Source organism: Colletotrichum navitas, assembly GCF_030913465.1.
Source record: "Colletotrichum navitas strain CBS 125086 chromosome Unknown LY79scaffold_1, whole genome shotgun sequence".
NCBI classification, from domain to species: domain Eukaryota; kingdom Fungi; phylum Ascomycota; class Sordariomycetes; order Glomerellales; family Glomerellaceae; genus Colletotrichum; species Colletotrichum navitas.
Genome location: NW_026850547.1, coordinates 35,659 through 51,644, shown reverse-complemented (window position 1 = coordinate 51,644; position 15,986 = coordinate 35,659). Strand labels below are relative to the sequence as shown.

The 15,986-nt window shown below is 48.7% G+C and overlaps 7 protein-coding genes across 7 annotated transcripts; 4 read left to right on the top strand and 3 right to left on the bottom strand.

The window, feature by feature from the left end:
• Positions 1-616: 616 nt before the first annotated feature.
• On the top strand, positions 617-2,179 carry LY79DRAFT_503564 (V-ATPase subunit C; the record flags this gene model as incomplete). Its single annotated transcript, XM_060553412.1, has 5 exons — positions 617-911; positions 993-1,087; positions 1,242-1,333; positions 1,390-1,882; positions 1,973-2,179. The coding sequence occupies 5 exons, from the start codon at positions 617-619 to the stop codon at positions 2,177-2,179; spliced, it is 1,182 nt and encodes a 393-aa protein (XP_060420421.1).
• On the bottom strand, positions 2,167-3,546 carry LY79DRAFT_201 (adenylylsulfate kinase). The gene is made up of 3 exons (XM_060551458.1): positions 3,308-3,546; positions 2,839-3,091; positions 2,167-2,747 (listed from the first exon to the last, which is right to left on the bottom strand). Exons 1-3 carry the CDS (start codon positions 3,409-3,411, stop codon positions 2,376-2,378), a joined length of 729 nt encoding a protein of 242 aa, XP_060420420.1. The 5' UTR covers positions 3,412-3,546; the 3' UTR covers positions 2,167-2,375.
• Positions 3,547-4,481: 935 nt separating this feature from the next.
• On the bottom strand, positions 4,482-5,777 carry LY79DRAFT_129 (thioesterase superfamily protein). The gene is made up of 3 exons (XM_060550832.1): positions 5,389-5,777; positions 4,608-5,326; positions 4,482-4,551 (listed from the first exon to the last, which is right to left on the bottom strand). Exons 1-3 carry the CDS (start codon positions 5,528-5,530, stop codon positions 4,522-4,524), a joined length of 891 nt encoding a protein of 296 aa, XP_060420419.1. The 5' UTR covers positions 5,531-5,777; the 3' UTR covers positions 4,482-4,521.
• A 633-nt stretch (positions 5,778-6,410) lies between these two features.
• On the top strand, positions 6,411-7,256 carry LY79DRAFT_90 (uncharacterized protein). Its single transcript, XM_060565199.1, has 4 exons — positions 6,411-6,531; positions 6,614-6,737; positions 6,829-6,857; positions 6,921-7,256. Exons 1-4 carry the CDS (start codon positions 6,529-6,531, stop codon positions 7,200-7,202), a joined length of 438 nt encoding a protein of 145 aa, XP_060420418.1. The 5' UTR covers positions 6,411-6,528; the 3' UTR covers positions 7,203-7,256.
• Positions 7,257-7,309: 53 nt separating this feature from the next.
• On the bottom strand, positions 7,310-10,570 carry LY79DRAFT_585604 (CBF/Mak21 family protein; the record flags this gene model as incomplete). Its single annotated transcript, XM_060560514.1, has 4 exons — positions 7,310-8,116; positions 8,172-8,682; positions 8,778-9,871; positions 9,938-10,570. The coding sequence occupies 4 exons, from the start codon at positions 10,568-10,570 to the stop codon at positions 7,310-7,312; spliced, it is 3,045 nt and encodes a 1,014-aa protein (XP_060420417.1).
• Positions 10,571-11,869: 1,299 nt separating this feature from the next.
• LY79DRAFT_664342 (prolyl-tRNA synthetase) lies at positions 11,870-13,870 on the top strand (the record flags this gene model as incomplete). Its single annotated transcript, XM_060562871.1, has 6 exons — positions 11,870-11,875; positions 11,944-11,976; positions 12,036-12,126; positions 12,183-12,265; positions 12,319-12,448; positions 12,513-13,870. The coding sequence occupies 6 exons, from the start codon at positions 11,870-11,872 to the stop codon at positions 13,868-13,870; spliced, it is 1,701 nt and encodes a 566-aa protein (XP_060420416.1).
• Positions 13,871-14,200: 330 nt separating this feature from the next.
• Positions 14,201-15,304, top strand: LY79DRAFT_531975 (prefoldin). Its single transcript, XM_060556268.1, has 5 exons — positions 14,201-14,400; positions 14,479-14,640; positions 14,717-14,826; positions 14,902-15,019; positions 15,072-15,304. Exons 1-5 carry the CDS (start codon positions 14,376-14,378, stop codon positions 15,098-15,100), a joined length of 444 nt encoding a protein of 147 aa, XP_060420415.1. The 5' UTR covers positions 14,201-14,375; the 3' UTR covers positions 15,101-15,304.
• The last annotated feature ends 682 nt before the right edge of the window (positions 15,305-15,986 follow it).

The following is a 15,986-nucleotide window of genomic DNA, read 5'->3' as shown; positions in this document are numbered from 1 at the left end:
CCTTGGGAAGCGAAGCGCATACAGGATACAGGAGCGCTGTTAATGGCCGAGGGTAGACAGTACCGTACTGTACAGCCCAACGCTCGGCATAAAAGAGAAGAGGTACCTAACGGGAGACCACATGCCGTGTTGCAGTACATGCGATACGCACGTAAAATGGTGGACTGTGAAAGTACCGTCAGTATTGGGATATGAGCACCTGATTGAATGGTAAAGGTACCTAATCAGCATCACTGGGACCACCATCTTGGCTCTAGCTCAATTCCAAACCGAACTTCTTCCACTTGCTCCCACTCCGTCCTGTCCTCGATTAACTTAGAGCCTCTCGTATACTACTATTCTGTCGCAAGAATTGGCAATCCCCATTGCTTACTGCGGGCAATCCCTACAATATCTAGTCAGAGGTCAGTCCCCTAGAGCGCTCAACGCTGCTTCTGCTGACCCGCCGCCTACCTAGTTTGCGCTGTCTTGCGTCAGCTACACACTTACCTTAGCTCTCCTCGACACCTCATAGCTTTGTGCTACTACATCGTCGTCGCGCTCAGAACCCACCTTCCTCCAAACGCCCTCATATACAGACACGCATGGATAGTTAATCCTCGTCCGATTCAAGAACATGTCCACCAAATACGCTCTTGTCTCTCTGCCGCTTGGCATCTTCGACTCCAGCGACAAGGAAGAGGCCGTTGCCTCCCTAAGCGCCACCATCTTGCCCGAGAACGGCAACGTCCGCCCTTTCAACATCCCCGATTTCAAAATCGGCACTCTGGATGCCTTGGTCCAACAAGCCGATGATCTAGCCAAGCTGGAATCCACCTGTGCGGCCGTCGTTGCTAAGGTGGCTGACTCCTTGAAATTGATTCTTGACGGCGATGAAGACAAAATCTCCCAACAGAAGATGGTCAATGATAGTGAGATATCCTCAATTTCCCTAACGTCCCTGCCACACCATCTGCAATACTCGGCAAGTCGCTAAGGTGCATGTCTTCCAGAGCCCACCGATCAATACGTTAGCTCTTTCTCCTGGAATAGAGTCCGATACCGCGCCGACAAGTCTTTGAGTGAACTTGTGGATACTTTACAAAAGGTATGTGAATATCGCTCTTGCCAGGGAACGACAAATTGTCTGTTCGGTGCTGTATCTTAATTTTTTCTTCCTGCACCCCAACGCTTGTTTTCGTGATCCTGGCCGAGGTTAAATGCTACAAACATGCCAAACCAGGAGGCTGACCAGCCATCAGGAATTAATCACCACCGACAACGACGTCAAGAGCAAGTTCAACCAGTATAACTCAGTTAAGACAAACTTCACCACGCTACAACGCAAGCAAACGTACGCGCTTCTAGAAGCTCATCGCGACGTTCCATTTGCTGACATTTCCATGGCAGTGGCAACCTCGCGACCAAGTCCCTTACTCCCGTTGTTGATCCAGCACTGCTCATCCAGGATTCCGAATACCTCGAGACGCACCTAATCGTTGTACCGAACAACGCGAAGAAGGATTTCTTGAGAAGCTATGAAACACTGGCACCAATGGTCGTTCCCCGCTCTGCCGTCCAAGTTGCCTCCGATGAAGAGTTTACCTTGTTTGCCGCCACAGCCTTCAAGAAACACAGCGCCGAATTCCTACAAAAATGTCGTGATCAAAAGTGGACACCGCGACAGTATAAGTACGTCGAGGGCGGCAAAGAAGAGGAACAGCGCGAGCTCGATCGAGTAGCCCGCGAGGAGAAAAAGACATGGGGAGAAGCTTTGAGAATTGGCCGGACTGGTTGGAGCGAGAGTGTGATGATCTGGTTACACGTGCTTGCACTACGCGTGTTCGTGGAGGCAGTACTTCGCTATGGACTTCCCCTCGATTACGTCAGTGTCCTTGTCAAGGTTCGCCTCCCCCCCCCTCCTCATCCTCCCAGAGCGGCCAAGAATCCACGCGGCCATTGTCGCCCATGGTACTAACTTGTCCCATTTGAGACCAATTCGAAAGTGTGCAAGAAAGTCAAGACTGCACTCGACTCCAATTACTCGTATCTGGGAGGCAACGCCTTTGGGAGAGACAAGCGCGGTAAGATTACCAAGGACGACGCAATGTTGTCTTCTGAGATGGCCGCGGCTGGTTTGGGCGGGGGTGAGGGCCATGAGTACACAGCCTATGTGTACTACGAGTTCGACTTTCCCTGAGCACAGAATCTCGTGGTGAGACTAGGGACACAAGCAGCCACCCCCTCAGACCTGTATGTATGCATTGAGAATCCAACGGATGGATTTGGGGGACAATGGAACCATAGATAGAAGAGCTCTGGGTGTTACTACTTCAACAGTTTCTAGTCATGGGAGTACAAGGGATAGGAGGCGATTGAAACACTTTGGGTATATCTTATGCTGTTTTTCTCGTGGAAATAAGACCTTCCTTGATCAACCAGTTGGCAATCTGTGCCACGCACTCCTCAACACTGGATTTGTCGGTTCTGATAGTGATCTCGGGGTCCAGAGGCTCCTCGTAAGGGGCAGAAATTCCAGTGAAGTCCTTGATTTCTCCGGCTCTTGCCTTTTTGTAAAGTCCCTTCGGGTCGCGCTGCTCGGCAATCTCGAGGGGAACGTCGACAAATATCTCAATGAAGGGGATAGCATCGTCGTTGTTCTGGCCGGCCTGGGAGTGCAGCTCGCGCGCTAATTGGCGGTCGGCGCGGTAGGGAGAGATAAAGGAGGTAATAGCGACCATTGAAGAATCGGCAAATAGCTTGGCAACCTGTACCAATTTGACACATGCTGGTTAGAACGATTTCGCAAAAGAAAAATGCCCAGCCCAAGAGCCATGTAAGAATAGGCGCAGGGCATACCTCTGCTATGCGCCGGATATTCTCATTGCGGTCCTTCTCGGAGAACCCGAGGTCCTTGTTGAGGCCAAAGCGGACATTGTCGCCATCCAGACGGTAGGCAGCAACTCCCAGATGCAGCAGATGCTGCTCCAGAGCGGTGGCAACTGTAGACTTGCCAGAGGCGGAGAGGCCGGTCAGCCACATGGTGAAGCCACGTTGACCGCGAAGATGGTTTCGCTCATTGCGCGAGAGAGAGGGATGCCATGTGATGTTACTATCCAAACGAAATATATGCGTTAGCCGAGCACAAGTTGACTATCAACAGTAACAAAAAATAATGGTAACGTGGCGGGGTAGCGGCTGTAAGGAAAGTAACCAGTTTGAGTGACTGCGGGGTTGTGAAAACATGAGAGAGTGATAAACATTATGGAGAAACGAAAGTCGGCTCAAATCAAGGCGCATATCAGATGTCTGCATGTTGCGTACTCACGATGCCATTGCAGTATAATTTGGACAGTTGGTTATCGACAATTTCAAAGTTGTGGTAGGTGAGAGGTTGACAGCAGGAGAGACGGATGGGAAAGGACGGCACATCAGCCAGCTATATTTACAGTCTTGCTATGCAGAAAGTTGCAGCACGACACACGGGTCGATGGGCCGAGTAACGACCTTACTCCTCTAGGCTGAGACAAAAGAGACGTAAAAACTATGTCAGTACGGATACGTTGCAGCACAGCGCGGACTTGTGGATTGCGTAAATGAGTGAGAAAAGCGTCGTAACAGCATCTAAACTACATGCTCGCCCGCAACACTACGGGGCTAGATTGCCCCTCGTTCCACTCCCCGCTAATGAGTTTGCTTGAGAATGAATGTCATAGGCGGTCTTAGAAGTGCGTGGAGCGCACCGGCATCGGCGTCAACTACTTCCAAGGTAACAAGCGGGTGGAGAAATCACCGCCCGGTGATGGCGTCAGCAAGAAGGTGGATCAACGCTTGGCGGGCCTTCCTTTTCACAGCGCACCATCCATGTAGGTACATTGGGTAAGAAGCATTCCGGCCAATTCCAGTACCGACTCCCGCTCCGTCTGTGCCCGCCTCCTCGTCGGTGCCGAAGGCCGCGCGGAATCCGACGTTTGTAGCTTTCTCAGGTCTTTCAGCCCACGGGTCCCCAAGTTGCGGCTATGCTAGCTCCTTCGACTTCGCCATGTTGTGTCGCAAAACGTTGATGCATCACATGGCTTCTTTAGATTAATCTAGACTTTGAATTATTCTCGATATCTCTTTCTCGCCAGCCGGATTCCATCATGTTGTCCTCTATGGTGTGTCATCATGGATAAGTACCCTCTGGTTAACTAGAAACTGACGATTTATCTTGTACGTCGGTCTTAAGGTTAAGGCACTATGAGCAAGCAACCGCTTGCCATAGCAGACCATCTACGCATATTCTATAGAATATATGTATATATATATATATGACACAGACGACCAAATCTCAGTGTTTTGGTCCTCATTCGTTCCAATTGTGGTAATGGCTTCTCTCACAAGTTTGCCATCATCCCAGACATATCAACCAACATCTCACTGCGCGCCGCCGTTAATACTTCAAAGAGTTAAGCGGCCCTAATAGTCTATTCAAGCCTTCCAAAGAGATCCGTAGGTTTGCCGACTGCTCGACTCGCAAACGTCATTATCGGAACATCACTCTCAAGAAGTTGCATTGAGCTTCGCCATAATCTGTCGCTCGTGTCATTCTTAGGGTCATGAGATCTTGGGTGGAGGAAGTCACTAACCGCTGCAAACCTGGGAGAAACAAACAGCGCAGAAGCCTGTGCCAGAACCACAGGCTCCTCTCCCTCTGTTGCCAACGTTTCCAGCTGGCCCTCAACCCAAGCCTTGCGTCCTTCGACTCTGATTGTCCGCGCCCGCAACACGACATACGTGCCTGCGTGTACCGGTTTCCTGTAGTTGATCTCAAGCTTAGCTGTAACACCGACATTGTGTGGAAGCGCAGCAAAGCAGCACCGTGCCAGGCCTTCATCGAGCATGGTAGCAAGCAGTCCACCATGAACAATGCCAGGATGGCCGCAGACGTCGGTCCCAAGGTGAGAGATGGAGACGAGCGACTTGCCACCCTTCTCGGTCCAGCAGATGGGAGGGACTGAAATGCGTCCGGGGCCCAGGAGCGTGCCACCTGTAAGATTGTGACGTCGTAGAGTATCAGGAAGCCTCATGTGGGGACGAGACTCGGTCATGTCAGGGTTCTGTCGCATCTCCGCCGCAAGGGGATGGCCCTTGATGAAGTCGTCGATTGCCTTTGCTTCGTCATCCTCGGGGACATAGGCGCGCAAGCTATCCTCGTCAGAACGATGCCGTGTTACGTCGAGGAGACCAGGCACGAGAGGGCTCGTAGCTGCAGTAAATCCCAGACCTGCGAAGAGCAGCCCAAATGCGCTGAATGCGATGGCTCTACGAAATCGGGAGGGGGTTCGCATCGGTTGTGTGGCGGAATCTATTGGGCAGTCGCAAGTCAGTCAAGTAAACTACGGGCCAAAGAACTCGACAAAACCTCACCTGCGCCAACGCCTGTGTGGAAGCGTCGAATACACACCTGACGAAAGCGGCCAGATGACTGCAACATATGGGTTTGCACCGTCAGAGCAGGCCATGCGGACGGCCTAGGCAGCCGCTTCGACAGAACAAGTGGTGTTGTCATGATTGCGACCACTTCATGAGGTGGCGAGGCTCCAGGCAGGAACAACAAGTTCGCAGGCTGAAAAGATGCAGCTAGAGTTGGTTGAGGGTTGGGTAGGAGAACGCAGCATGTCCGCGATAGCCCCGATAAGGCACTGATAGTAGTATAGCATCACTACAGCGTGTATCGAGGGATGTACCTAGTATATGCACCAATTGAGGCTATATGATGCAAGTACATATAGCGCTGGGGCAAGTAATCGTAGCACACATATTCCAGGCAATCAACTTATCTACCCACGGGACCATCTCGCTGTAGCCTATTAACTGCATGAGGCAAAGACAGCAGATAGGATGGAACAGGCTTGTTTTCCTTATTGACTGCACCATTATGTGCCTTACTTTATAGGATGTTGCTTGTCTTCACAACCTTGCAATGCTTTGCCCAAATAGCAAACACACGATAAGCTCACATCCAGGCAGTTTACGACTTTCACGTTTGTTCCCTTACGGATTCACATAATCCTGTTTTGCGACCGTGTCACTTGGCCAGCAAGCAACCCTGGACACATGACATCACTCCCTCCTGAAACTGCCACAGTGTACCGTACTTCACAAAACAAGCCCGGTGGGCGGGGTATGGTTCATCACGCGGCAATATGGTGTCCAAAAATGTGTACTTCCTTCAGGGGTTTGGGTCCAATATCACAATTCCAAGCAACCAATTGCTTGAAGCAGCTAGGTTCTTTAGACTCCGTACCCCTCACTCCAGCTCACCTCTAGCTGTCCCCTCATGGATCAACAGGTGTTATAAGATACAGTTGTGGTAGCTTTTCAAAAGGTGCAACTCTGCCAGCCTTAGTTTTCATTGTTCATTAAGTAGCCAAGAGTTGTCTTATACCTCAGTCCAATACCTTGTAGCGCCACCTTGCCTCACAACAAGCACACCTCGTATCGCAAAGGCTGAAAGAAGTCATACTCAACTTGCTTGTGCAGTATACGTAAGACAAAGTCAGCACTATGGTATGTCCTTTATTCCTCTCATCGCTTGATACCTATGGTTCGGGATTTGGTTGCCTAACTCGTCTTCTTGCACGGCCTCTAGGCCACAGCTGAAACTGTAGACCTGGGCGAAGTACATGAGCCCAAGGAGGAATCCATCAAGGTTTTCAGAGAGATTGAGCATGATCTAAAGAAGGAATTGCTTCACATCCGACGGGAATACCAGAGTATTTTCTCCTTCCTCGTACCAGCTATGTCGCGTTTTCTATACGTCACATTTTTACGAAGAAGGTACTGGCGCTAACCATCACCCACCAGAGCACGAGCCCGAGTATTTTCAGGCCGTAGTAAGTCATCATGCTTCTCTCCCTCTTCGTCCATTTCTTCCACACTGACCCGACTTGCTGCAGGCACACCTCGATGATCACAAGCTAGCTGCATTTGGCCCGGACGATTTAGTTGCTGTAAGAGTAGCTGTCTCAGCCTACGGAATCCACCTTTTCGGCAAAATTCGCATCCCAGCCTTGCCTGATTCTGGGCCCGCCTATATTCACTTTCGGGCCTTTGTACCGGGAGGCGAACCACCAAAGCTCCATAGCATTCACACAGAGGAGAAAGAACACTCTGACGGTGACAAAACATATCGGGCCATATTCACCAATGGTGATGCGTTGGAATGGTTTGATACATAGGGACAAGGTGCTAGTAGTAGGGCACCAAGGACGTTTTTTGTTTGATCTTGCCGACGTTTTTGTATTAAATGCGCAACACCAGTTGAATAACCACCGTCTCAATTCCCTTAGATGTCCTCCTCCTGAGCCAGCAGTTCGGCATAATCATCAGCCGAAGCGAACATGGGCAGATCCTTGAGTTTCCTTTTCGATGATCGACTACCACGCTTGCTCTGTTCGCCAATCTCCTCAGATTCTTCGGGAAGTGCATCGAGTTCGGGACCCTCCTCACCATTACCCATCTCGTTGTATCCTCCGTCTTCGTCGTCCTCGTCGTCCTCCATAGTCTTATCAACCTCGGCGCTGTCGGACAGATCAGCGTCAGAACCGTCAGAGAATATGACACCACCATCGGAACCGTCATCACTGTCACTAAAGCCGTCCATGTCAAGGTCAGATTCCTCGCTGTCGATTGGGCCGTCCGGATGTGAAGCAGTAAGGGCCTTCCATATCTCATCCTCTTGCTCGGTGTCATCCACGGGTTCGGCTGTCATGTGCGCAGACGGCGTAACTTCTTGCTTGCCTGGCTCGTTCTTCTTGCCTGCCTGCTTGAAGTATTCGTGGAAAAAGATATCCTCCGCCGCAACCTGCTCGACCTTCTTGTTCCAGAAGCTTGGCGTGTTGAGGGGCGCAGCAGCAGCTGAGCCAGTTCTCTTTGCAAGCCAAATGCTGCCTGAATCCGGGTTGCGTACTGGCTGCATAATGGACGCTCCTCGGGCAGTCTCGGCCACCTTGGGACTGCGATACACAAACTTGTCAAGGAAGCGAATCAGGCTGTAGCTCTCTAGGTCCGGTTTGGTCATCTGCTTCTCGTTCGAAAATAAGCTGGCGGCGAGCAACGAAACGGATGGATGGAAGTGAGTAAGGGGAGGAATCTGTGTGACTGTTAGCGATTCGAGCTTGTGTGAACAAGTAAAGATATAGAAGTACAATTTCCCAAAGACAACTATTCTGGGCATTGCTATGCTCAGGGTTTCGCTTTCGGCCGTCGTACGCGGTTCCTCTGGAAATGGATCTGTTCTGCTCATGGTCGATAGCCTGGCTATTTGTCTCTTCGATGTCGTTCTCCTCGGGCTCCTCGAGAAGTGCCCTGAGATCTGGGAACTGGGTCCGCAGCTGGAACACCACATACAACAACCCACAGGCGAATGCTGGTTGATGCATGTTGAGGATCTGCAACATTCTTTTGGCAAAAGCCTTTATCCGTCGAGTGTCAACATCGACCTTCAAAGATCTCAGCAACAGGTTAAGGTAAAGAGCATGTTTTGAGGAGTTGGCGAGCCGCGGGTCCAGCAGGGACTCGTACAATGTCCTGTAAAACCTGTCGGATGCCAGCTGCCTCGACACAGATATTTGCTGGATGAGGATAAGCGCCTGGATGCTAGTATTGAAGTTTGTAGAATGCGCAATGCGGAAAAGTGTATCCATATGAGTCTCCAAGCTGTCATCAAAGGTTAGCCGAGTACTTAGTTGAAAAAAAAAAAAAAAAAAAAGAGAGAGAGAGAGAGAGAGAGAGAAAGGTAAGGAGATCCGTACATGGAATTCTGTGCGGCTACAAATGTTACCGCACGATTAATACCTGTCAACACTGCAGTGACCAGCTTGTCAGCCGTCTCTGTCGTCACGCTGGAATCCTTGCCTGATGCTGGCTGCTCCTGTTGAGCTTCAGCAGGAGCTATCCCAAGGGCGGAGCTATGGAGAAGGGTGACGAATATATCGAAGTAGATACGGAGAAGCGTTTCCGCTGTGCCGACCTCGCGGTTGCTCAGGATCGTCTGGTTCAGCGTATTTGTAGCGTGATATTTCGCTCGGAAGGTCTGACCCGGCCGAAGCAGAACCTCTTGCTCGATGCCCTTAATGACCACCTGCTTCATCCCAGGATGGGTAGTCTGAAGTTGGAGTAGGAGATACGAGACCCTTGAGGCAATCTTGCGGTCCTTGTCGCCAAGTTTGTTGACCAGCAGTCTTAGTAAGTTCGTCTCTTGTTCCGGCTTGTCCTTGAGTAAGCCGTAAACGAAATCCAGAGACCGAGTGCGAGAGTATTCGATCTCATCATTGCACCATACTTCAAGAAGCTGAACGACCCTGAAGTAAGATGTTTTCAGCCAATCTTCAAATGCCCATTGGACAAGATGCGCTTCCGTAAGGCAACCAGGCAGGGGCTGGTTGGGGCTCCAGTTCCTGAGAGACGATCGTTGCAGGGCTCCGATCAGGCCTGGTTGGCTTTGGAAGGTTCGCAATCTTCTGTCTGGAGGCAGCATGAGACCAGGCCCAAGGAGATCGACCAGCGCACCGAGCGCTCCGATTGCCTGAGCACGACTTCTTTTGGCTGCAAGTCCCAACAACGATTCGAAGGCCTTGATGTTATGCAATGGTGATTCCTGGATTGCCAGCGTGAGTGCAGATACTTTATCGGATAGCGTTCCCGAGGACATAATGGTAGACAGAAACTTTCGAGACGATGATGCCAAGACGCTCTTGTTGTATGCTGATGCATCTGCCTCCAAGAGTGCCAAAGCATGGGTTTTCAGCGCATTGATGGCACCCAAGTAGCCATCTACTTCAGCAGAAGTTGGTTCGGGAAGCTGGCTTAATTCGGCACCGTGCCAGTCAGCACGAGGCTCGAATTTCTACGTGCAGCTTGGTAAGTAAAACGGCGAGTGACACTAGGCTGCGAGAAATGGGTATCTGCTCACGAACTGCTTCTTGGTCGCAACATTAGCCTCTTTAGGCATAGATTCTTGAGAAGGAGGTGTGAAGTTGTTGACATCAACTTCGGATAATGAGTCGCCCTTATCGAGCTGGCTATCTTCGTCGTCAACGTTGTCGTCGTCACTATCGTCGTTGGCGGTAGCTTCCTCGTGGTACTGTTGAAGGCCGAGCTGAGCTGCGAAAGCAGCCAGTTCATTCTTGAGCTTCCCGTCAACAACCTCGTCGGGCCCGGAGCTGTCCTCGCCAGCAATATCCTCCTGATCCGAGTCGATATCCCCAATGAGCTTCAGATCTTCTTCATCGCCACCCAGGGCACGAATCTCTTCCAGTAGATCATCACGGGAGAGGTTGCCACCGTGTCTAACTTCTGGCTTATTCGGTGCTTCCCGGGCACCATTTGTGAACCTTTCGCGTACCTGGGCTGGTTTCTTTCGCTGGTGAGGGCTCGCTGATGATTCGTCGGAGTGTTTTCGCTTCTTATTCTTTTTGGCATCTCCGCCTGTGGTAGGTCTGATAAGGGTCTTTTTAATTTTGGCTGTTAAGTTTGATAGCGACTGTTCGTCCAATTGTTCTGACCGGTGCCCTTTGCCAATAGACTGTCGTTTGTGCTTGCCCATGGTGCTAAAATGTCGCGGTTCGCGCGACGAAAAGACAACAAACTGGAACGCAAGTAATGTCCTTATTGACAGAATGAAAGTTTGGCAGTCGCTTGTCTTCAAAACGTTGCCTCCTTAACGATTGGCTCAATTGCACAATACAGGAGGATCGAAGCAGAAAAATGGGCAACTGAACTAAAGCTGCCAGAAGGGAGACTAAAAGAGAAAGAAAAAAAAAAAATAGATTTCGATAGCGGAAGTGGGGGTCCTATATCTTATCGATATGATGCACCCTACATGGGCGGGGCCCCTGCAGGAATGCTCCTGGGTACCTAGGCGGGACATTACAACCGATCTTGATCAGGTACGTCCCTTCATATCTCCTTGCACATGGTACTTACCTCAACAGCTAATTGATGTGAAAGCTCCAAAGGACCTTGTTGCTGCGCAAAGCTTCGAGATACTTTGCCTTATTCACTTTGATGTGGTTCATATTGTCTTTTTCCCCCCCTGATGTTTCAATATTGCCCTTGTCTGGATTGTCGCCTTAAACTCAAGGTATATATATCTCGTCAATCAGGCACTTTACATTGACCCATTTCACTACTTTTTCACTTTTTTCTCTTTCGAAGTGAGGAATTGGCTGGAACTGCACGTCGAGGGCTGAATATACCATCAGACCAACGTCCTCTATCATTAATGCCTTGCATACACTCCCTATGCCTGGACTCTTACATGCCGTACTAAACCACAGCTCACTCGCAAGTGGACCAAGCAACCGCGCTATTGCTCTTCAGATAGCCGCTACCTCCTGACGCAACCACAACGATCTCTACCCGCCAGTCTATCGCTCACGTACAGAAAAGGGGGCCCTCTTCCACATTGCTAGCTGGCTGGTCCTGGGGCGACCCGGTTTTCAGTCCCTCAAATAGGCTCTGGGGCTTCTCCGTCTGCTACCGCCGCTCCCTAATCCAGTGCTTCTCGTCGACGTCTGACCATTCTGCCCGGCGACTGTTGAGGCAGATCAAGCAACTGCTGTACTACCATCGAATGGTCGCTTCCGTACCGTTGCCGAACATGGTTCTGTCTCGGGCACGAAGACTTGTTCCTTTGCCATTGCTTTATTCTCCCGTCTTCGCCCGCTGCAGCTCATCACTGGTGGGAGATAACAATGTTAGTCGCAGCTTCTCGGTTTTCCATACTAAACTTCCCTTCTGATTGTCTACCTCCAGACATTTGCTCGCAACTATCATGTAGCGCGTAGAAGAAATCGATTATCCACTATTTGGGTTCCTACCGGAGGTATCACGCCTGGTCAAGATGAAGGTACGCATACGGCTCTGTGTATGGCCGTTCAAACCTAACAAACGACTCGATTCCCACTAGGTGCACAGGACAAGCTCATCCGAGCCGGGTTTCTCAGACAGGTGAGTTTACTGCAGAAATGATGATCCTGGCACGAAATCCTGCTGATTCGACTGCCTAGTCTCACTCTGGCATTTTCCATCTCCTCCCTCTTGGCCGACGCGTCCAGGACAAACTGGAGCATGTCATCGACTACTACATGCAGGACCTGGGTGCGTTTATTAAGGGTCATGCATCGCTTTGGCCAAGTTGCTGATGGTTGGTATAGGAGCCTCCAGAGTCGCTCTGTCCACCATCACTTCCAAGGACCTGTGGCAAAAGAGTGGTCGTCTGGCACAGTTAGAGCCCGAGGTTTGTCTACGTGTTTAAAATGTATCACCACTCATCCTAATCACCCGGTGAAGCTCTTCGGCTTTGATGATCGCAGAGGAGCGAAATACATGTTGTCGCCCACACACGAAGAGGAAATCACTACGTTGGTGGCAAAGACTGTCAAGTCGTACAAGGACCTACCTCTTCGCCTCTACCAGATCAGTAAGTCGCCAGTATGACGCTAAGCACCCTGAAGGCATCTCAATAACTCATAGGGGCTATGTAGCACGTAAATTTCGCGATGAACTACGTCCCCGACATGGGCTTCTCAGAACCCGCGAATTCACAATGAAGGACTTGTACACGTTCGATGCTTCGGCCGAGGCGGCCTTGGAAACGTACAACAAGGTCCAGTCAGCTTATGCTGGTGTCTTCAACGCCTTAAAGCTACCCGTGCTGGTAGCCAGAGCCAGTTCTGGAGATATGGGGGGCGACCTTAGCCATGAGTACCACCTCCCCACCGCAATTGGTGAAGACACCGTGGTCACCTGCAGTAAATGTGACTATACAGTGAACGCAGAGGTTGCAGAGACAAGAGCTGTCGAACATGGACAGCATTCGAATGGCAAGACGGGGCCGGAAGGCAGTGCGACTCCTCCCGCAAAGGTTTGGCGAGGTATTAGCAGAGACCGCTTGACGTTGGTGAATGCGTGGTATCCAGGGCAGCTACAGCAGGGGACCAACCTGTGTGAGATGGGGCCTTGCGATGTCAGCATTCCGGTCATCAAATCTGTCATACCTGACCTTGATGCAAGTATCGATGATGTTGCATCTTTATGGCGGGGTGCACTCGCCGTTTCGCTCACCAGCGAAAAGGCCCCTACCAGCCGACCACGAATCATCAACATTGTAGATTCCAGACTGGCAAACACCATTGAAGAAGTGCTCCGAGATGAGCATAGGGTGTGGCCCTTGTCTGGATCAAGGATGGCAAAAGCGGAAGTACAGTCCACCACGATTACGAAAAACAGGAATGGCCAGCTACTCAACCTTCTCGCCGTTCGTTCTGGCGACAGGTGCCCTAACTGTGATGATGGTGTCTTGCGGGTGCAGGAGGCTCTGGAGGTGGGGCACACTTTCCATCTAGGAACTCGATACTCGGAACCACTTGGGGCAGTCATCTCGGTCCCTAAGGATAAGGGTCGATCCGGCACATCGGAGAAGACGACACTTATGCAAATGGGCTGCCACGGAATAGGCGTTTCACGTCTTATTGGTGCCGTGGTCGAACATCTGGCAGATAGCAAAGGTCTACAGTGGCCTCGCGTCATTGCCCCATACGAGGCCGTGGTTATTTCTGCGACAGATCTTGATAAGGAGGCAGTCAAGGTTTATGATGAGATTACGGCATACTCTAGAGACTTCGATGCGGTTGATGCGGTGCTGGACGACCGGACAGTGTCCCTGGCATGGAAGCTGAAAGATGCGGACCTTGTAGGATACCCAGTTCTCATCGTAATAGGCAAGGTATGGAAGAAGGAAATGGGCATCTGCGAGGTCCAGTGCAGAAGACTGGGTGTAAAGGAAACGGTCCCACTAGCGAATCTTCATCGGCGGGTATCTGAGTTGCTCAAGCAGCTTTAGATTTTGGACAATTCGCACACTACCAGGACAGGCCATCATTCTCATCATGCCTCACATTTAAGGTCTATGTAAAATACAACATGTTTCAATCCCTAATGGCCGGCGTTATTGTCATCACAATCTGGAGCTCATTTGCAAAACCTAGCCTTCAGACAGCACACGTGAAAATACTGTCAGCAGCTCACGTATTTTTGAGTGGAGCGAAGGTGAATGGTGAGATGAGAGGTGAAGCGATGGGATAGGGGAAAACAGGCGTTGGGGAGATGTGTGGGGTAGTCACGTGAAGGTGATGAACAGGAGCGAGGGCGAGTGGAGGACGGCAACTGGAGGGAACAGTATATATCAATGCCTGCCTAAGTAGATTGCCGCCTCAGAAAAAAAAACCCTCTGTGTAAAACTTAACCTCTCCATTCATCTTCGACCGATCGGGTGGTCTCAAGCCGATCGAAACCACCAAACTGCTTGACAAATCGCGCTGCTCAAGCCCAACACTTTATCTTCCACCATGGCGGCGCAAGGTTCCGAGACCAGTAAGTGTCTTCTTTGCCGGCTGTGGTGGTATTAACAAGCGCCGAGTTCGTAGTGTTTTGCTAACCATAAGTTCATAGTCAATCTTGAGATGTTAGATGTCCAGCAGCTCAGTCAGGTCAAGAAGCAGCTGGAGGAGGAGCTAGAGCACTTGACGAACTCCTTTGCGCAGCTGCACAGCGCCCAGGCCAAGTTCAGAGAATGCGTTCGCTGTATCAAGTCGCGCCCTGGTTCCGATATTGGTTCGCCCAGTCCCTCCGTGTCTTTCCTGTGTTACTATGTGTGGTCGTATCACATGCTGATTTGATAACTCCACAGGCGAAAAGTCGGTCCTGGTTCCCTTGACTAACTCCCTCTATGTGCGCGGGGAGATATCGGACCCAAAACACGTCATCGTCGACGTCGGCACCGGATTCTATGTTGAAAAGGCATGATAAACTTTTAATTCTCATAGGCACCTGTTTCTGTATGCATCTTTTTTACTAACAGCAAACTCCCTACAGGATACAGAGTCAGCTGAGCGGTTCTACAAGGCAAAGGTACAGCAGCTTTTGAACAGTACCCAAGACCTTGAAAGTATTATTCAACGCAAGAGTTTAAATATACAAAGCGTTGAGGATAGTGAGTAACACCTAATAGACCTAGGTAATAACTACTAACTTTATAAATAAAGTACTAAGACAAAAAGTACTACAAGGTTAAACTAGATAAAATAGAAAGGTATATAAATAGTAAGAGTATCTGGTATTATAGTGTTACGTTAGGTAATATAGACCTCTTAATAGCTATTCTAGATCTAATAGGACAAGTAGGCTATAGAAGCTACTAACCTAGAAGGGCAGTAGTAATATATAGAGACATAGACAGTAAAAGCATAAAAATAAAGTAAATAAAGTAAAGAGGAATAAAAGTAAAATAAATAATAAAGTATAGAAAAATAAAAGTAAAATAAATAAGTTATAAGTGAATATTATAAGTAATAGAATATAAATATAACTAATAGTATTCTTCTTAGGCTATCTCTTAAGAAGGTTACTTTTCTTAAAAACATAGGTTAAATACTTTAGAAGCTAGTAAGCCTTTAAGTAGTCTTTAATATATAATACTTATAATACTTATACTTATAATACTTATACTTATAATACTTATACTTATAATACTTATACTTATAATACTTATACTTATAATACTTATAATACTTATAATTATAATACTATTATAATATTAACTATTAAAGATAAATATTAGAGTTATTAGGTTAACCTTAATAACTTATTACTAGTAAATCCTTAGATATTTAGCTATAAATTCTCTAAGAATTTATAGGTAATAAGTTAGTTATTTAACTAGCTAACTTATAATAATTATCTTTTTCTTCTTTATATATAATATATATATATATATAGAAAGTAGATAATTATACTAAGTAAACTATATCTCTTTATCTTTTTATTATTTTAATAAGTTAATTTAAGTATATTTTATAAAATTAATTAAAACTATATATTACTTTATTCTTTATTATTATCTTAAACTACTTTATAGGTTTATATATTATATCTGGTCTTTTTATAATTACTATATTATT

Excerpts from the sequence above, each read along its gene's own strand:
- LY79DRAFT_531975 (XM_060556268.1), top strand. The coding sequence starts at position 14,376 with ATGGCGGCGCAAGGTTCCGAGACCA. Across the intron at positions 14,401-14,478 it reads GGCGCAAGGTTCCGAGACCA|TCAATCTTGAGATGTTAGAT; the intron begins GTAAGTGTCTTC and ends ATAAGTTCATAG. Across the intron at positions 14,827-14,901 it reads CCGGATTCTATGTTGAAAAG|GATACAGAGTCAGCTGAGCG; the intron begins GCATGATAAACT and ends AACTCCCTACAG.
- LY79DRAFT_201 (XM_060551458.1), bottom strand. The coding sequence starts at position 3,411 with ATGTGCCGTCCTTTCCCATCCGTCTCTCCTGCTGTCAACCTCTCACCT. Across the intron at positions 3,092-3,307 it reads AATTATACTGCAATGGCATC|TAACATCACATGGCATCCCT; the intron begins GTGAGTACGCAA and ends TCGTTTGGATAG. Across the intron at positions 2,748-2,838 it reads ATATCCGGCGCATAGCAGAG|GTTGCCAAGCTATTTGCCGA; the intron begins GTATGCCCTGCG and ends AAATTGGTACAG.
- LY79DRAFT_129 (XM_060550832.1), bottom strand. The coding sequence starts at position 5,530 with ATGACAACACCACTTGTTCTGTCGAAGCGGCTGCCTAGGCCGTCCGCA. Across the intron at positions 5,327-5,388 it reads CCACACAGGCGTTGGCGCAG|ATTCCGCCACACAACCGATG; the intron begins GTGAGGTTTTGT and ends ACTGCCCAATAG. Across the intron at positions 4,552-4,607 it reads TTTCTCCCAGGTTTGCAGCG|ATTATGGCGAAGCTCAATGC; the intron begins GTTAGTGACTTC and ends CACGAGCGACAG.
- LY79DRAFT_90 (XM_060565199.1), top strand. Across the intron at positions 6,738-6,828 it reads CATCCGACGGGAATACCAGA|AGCACGAGCCCGAGTATTTT; the intron begins GTATTTTCTCCT and ends ATCACCCACCAG. Across the intron at positions 6,858-6,920 it reads CCGAGTATTTTCAGGCCGTA|GCACACCTCGATGATCACAA; the intron begins GTAAGTCATCAT and ends GACTTGCTGCAG.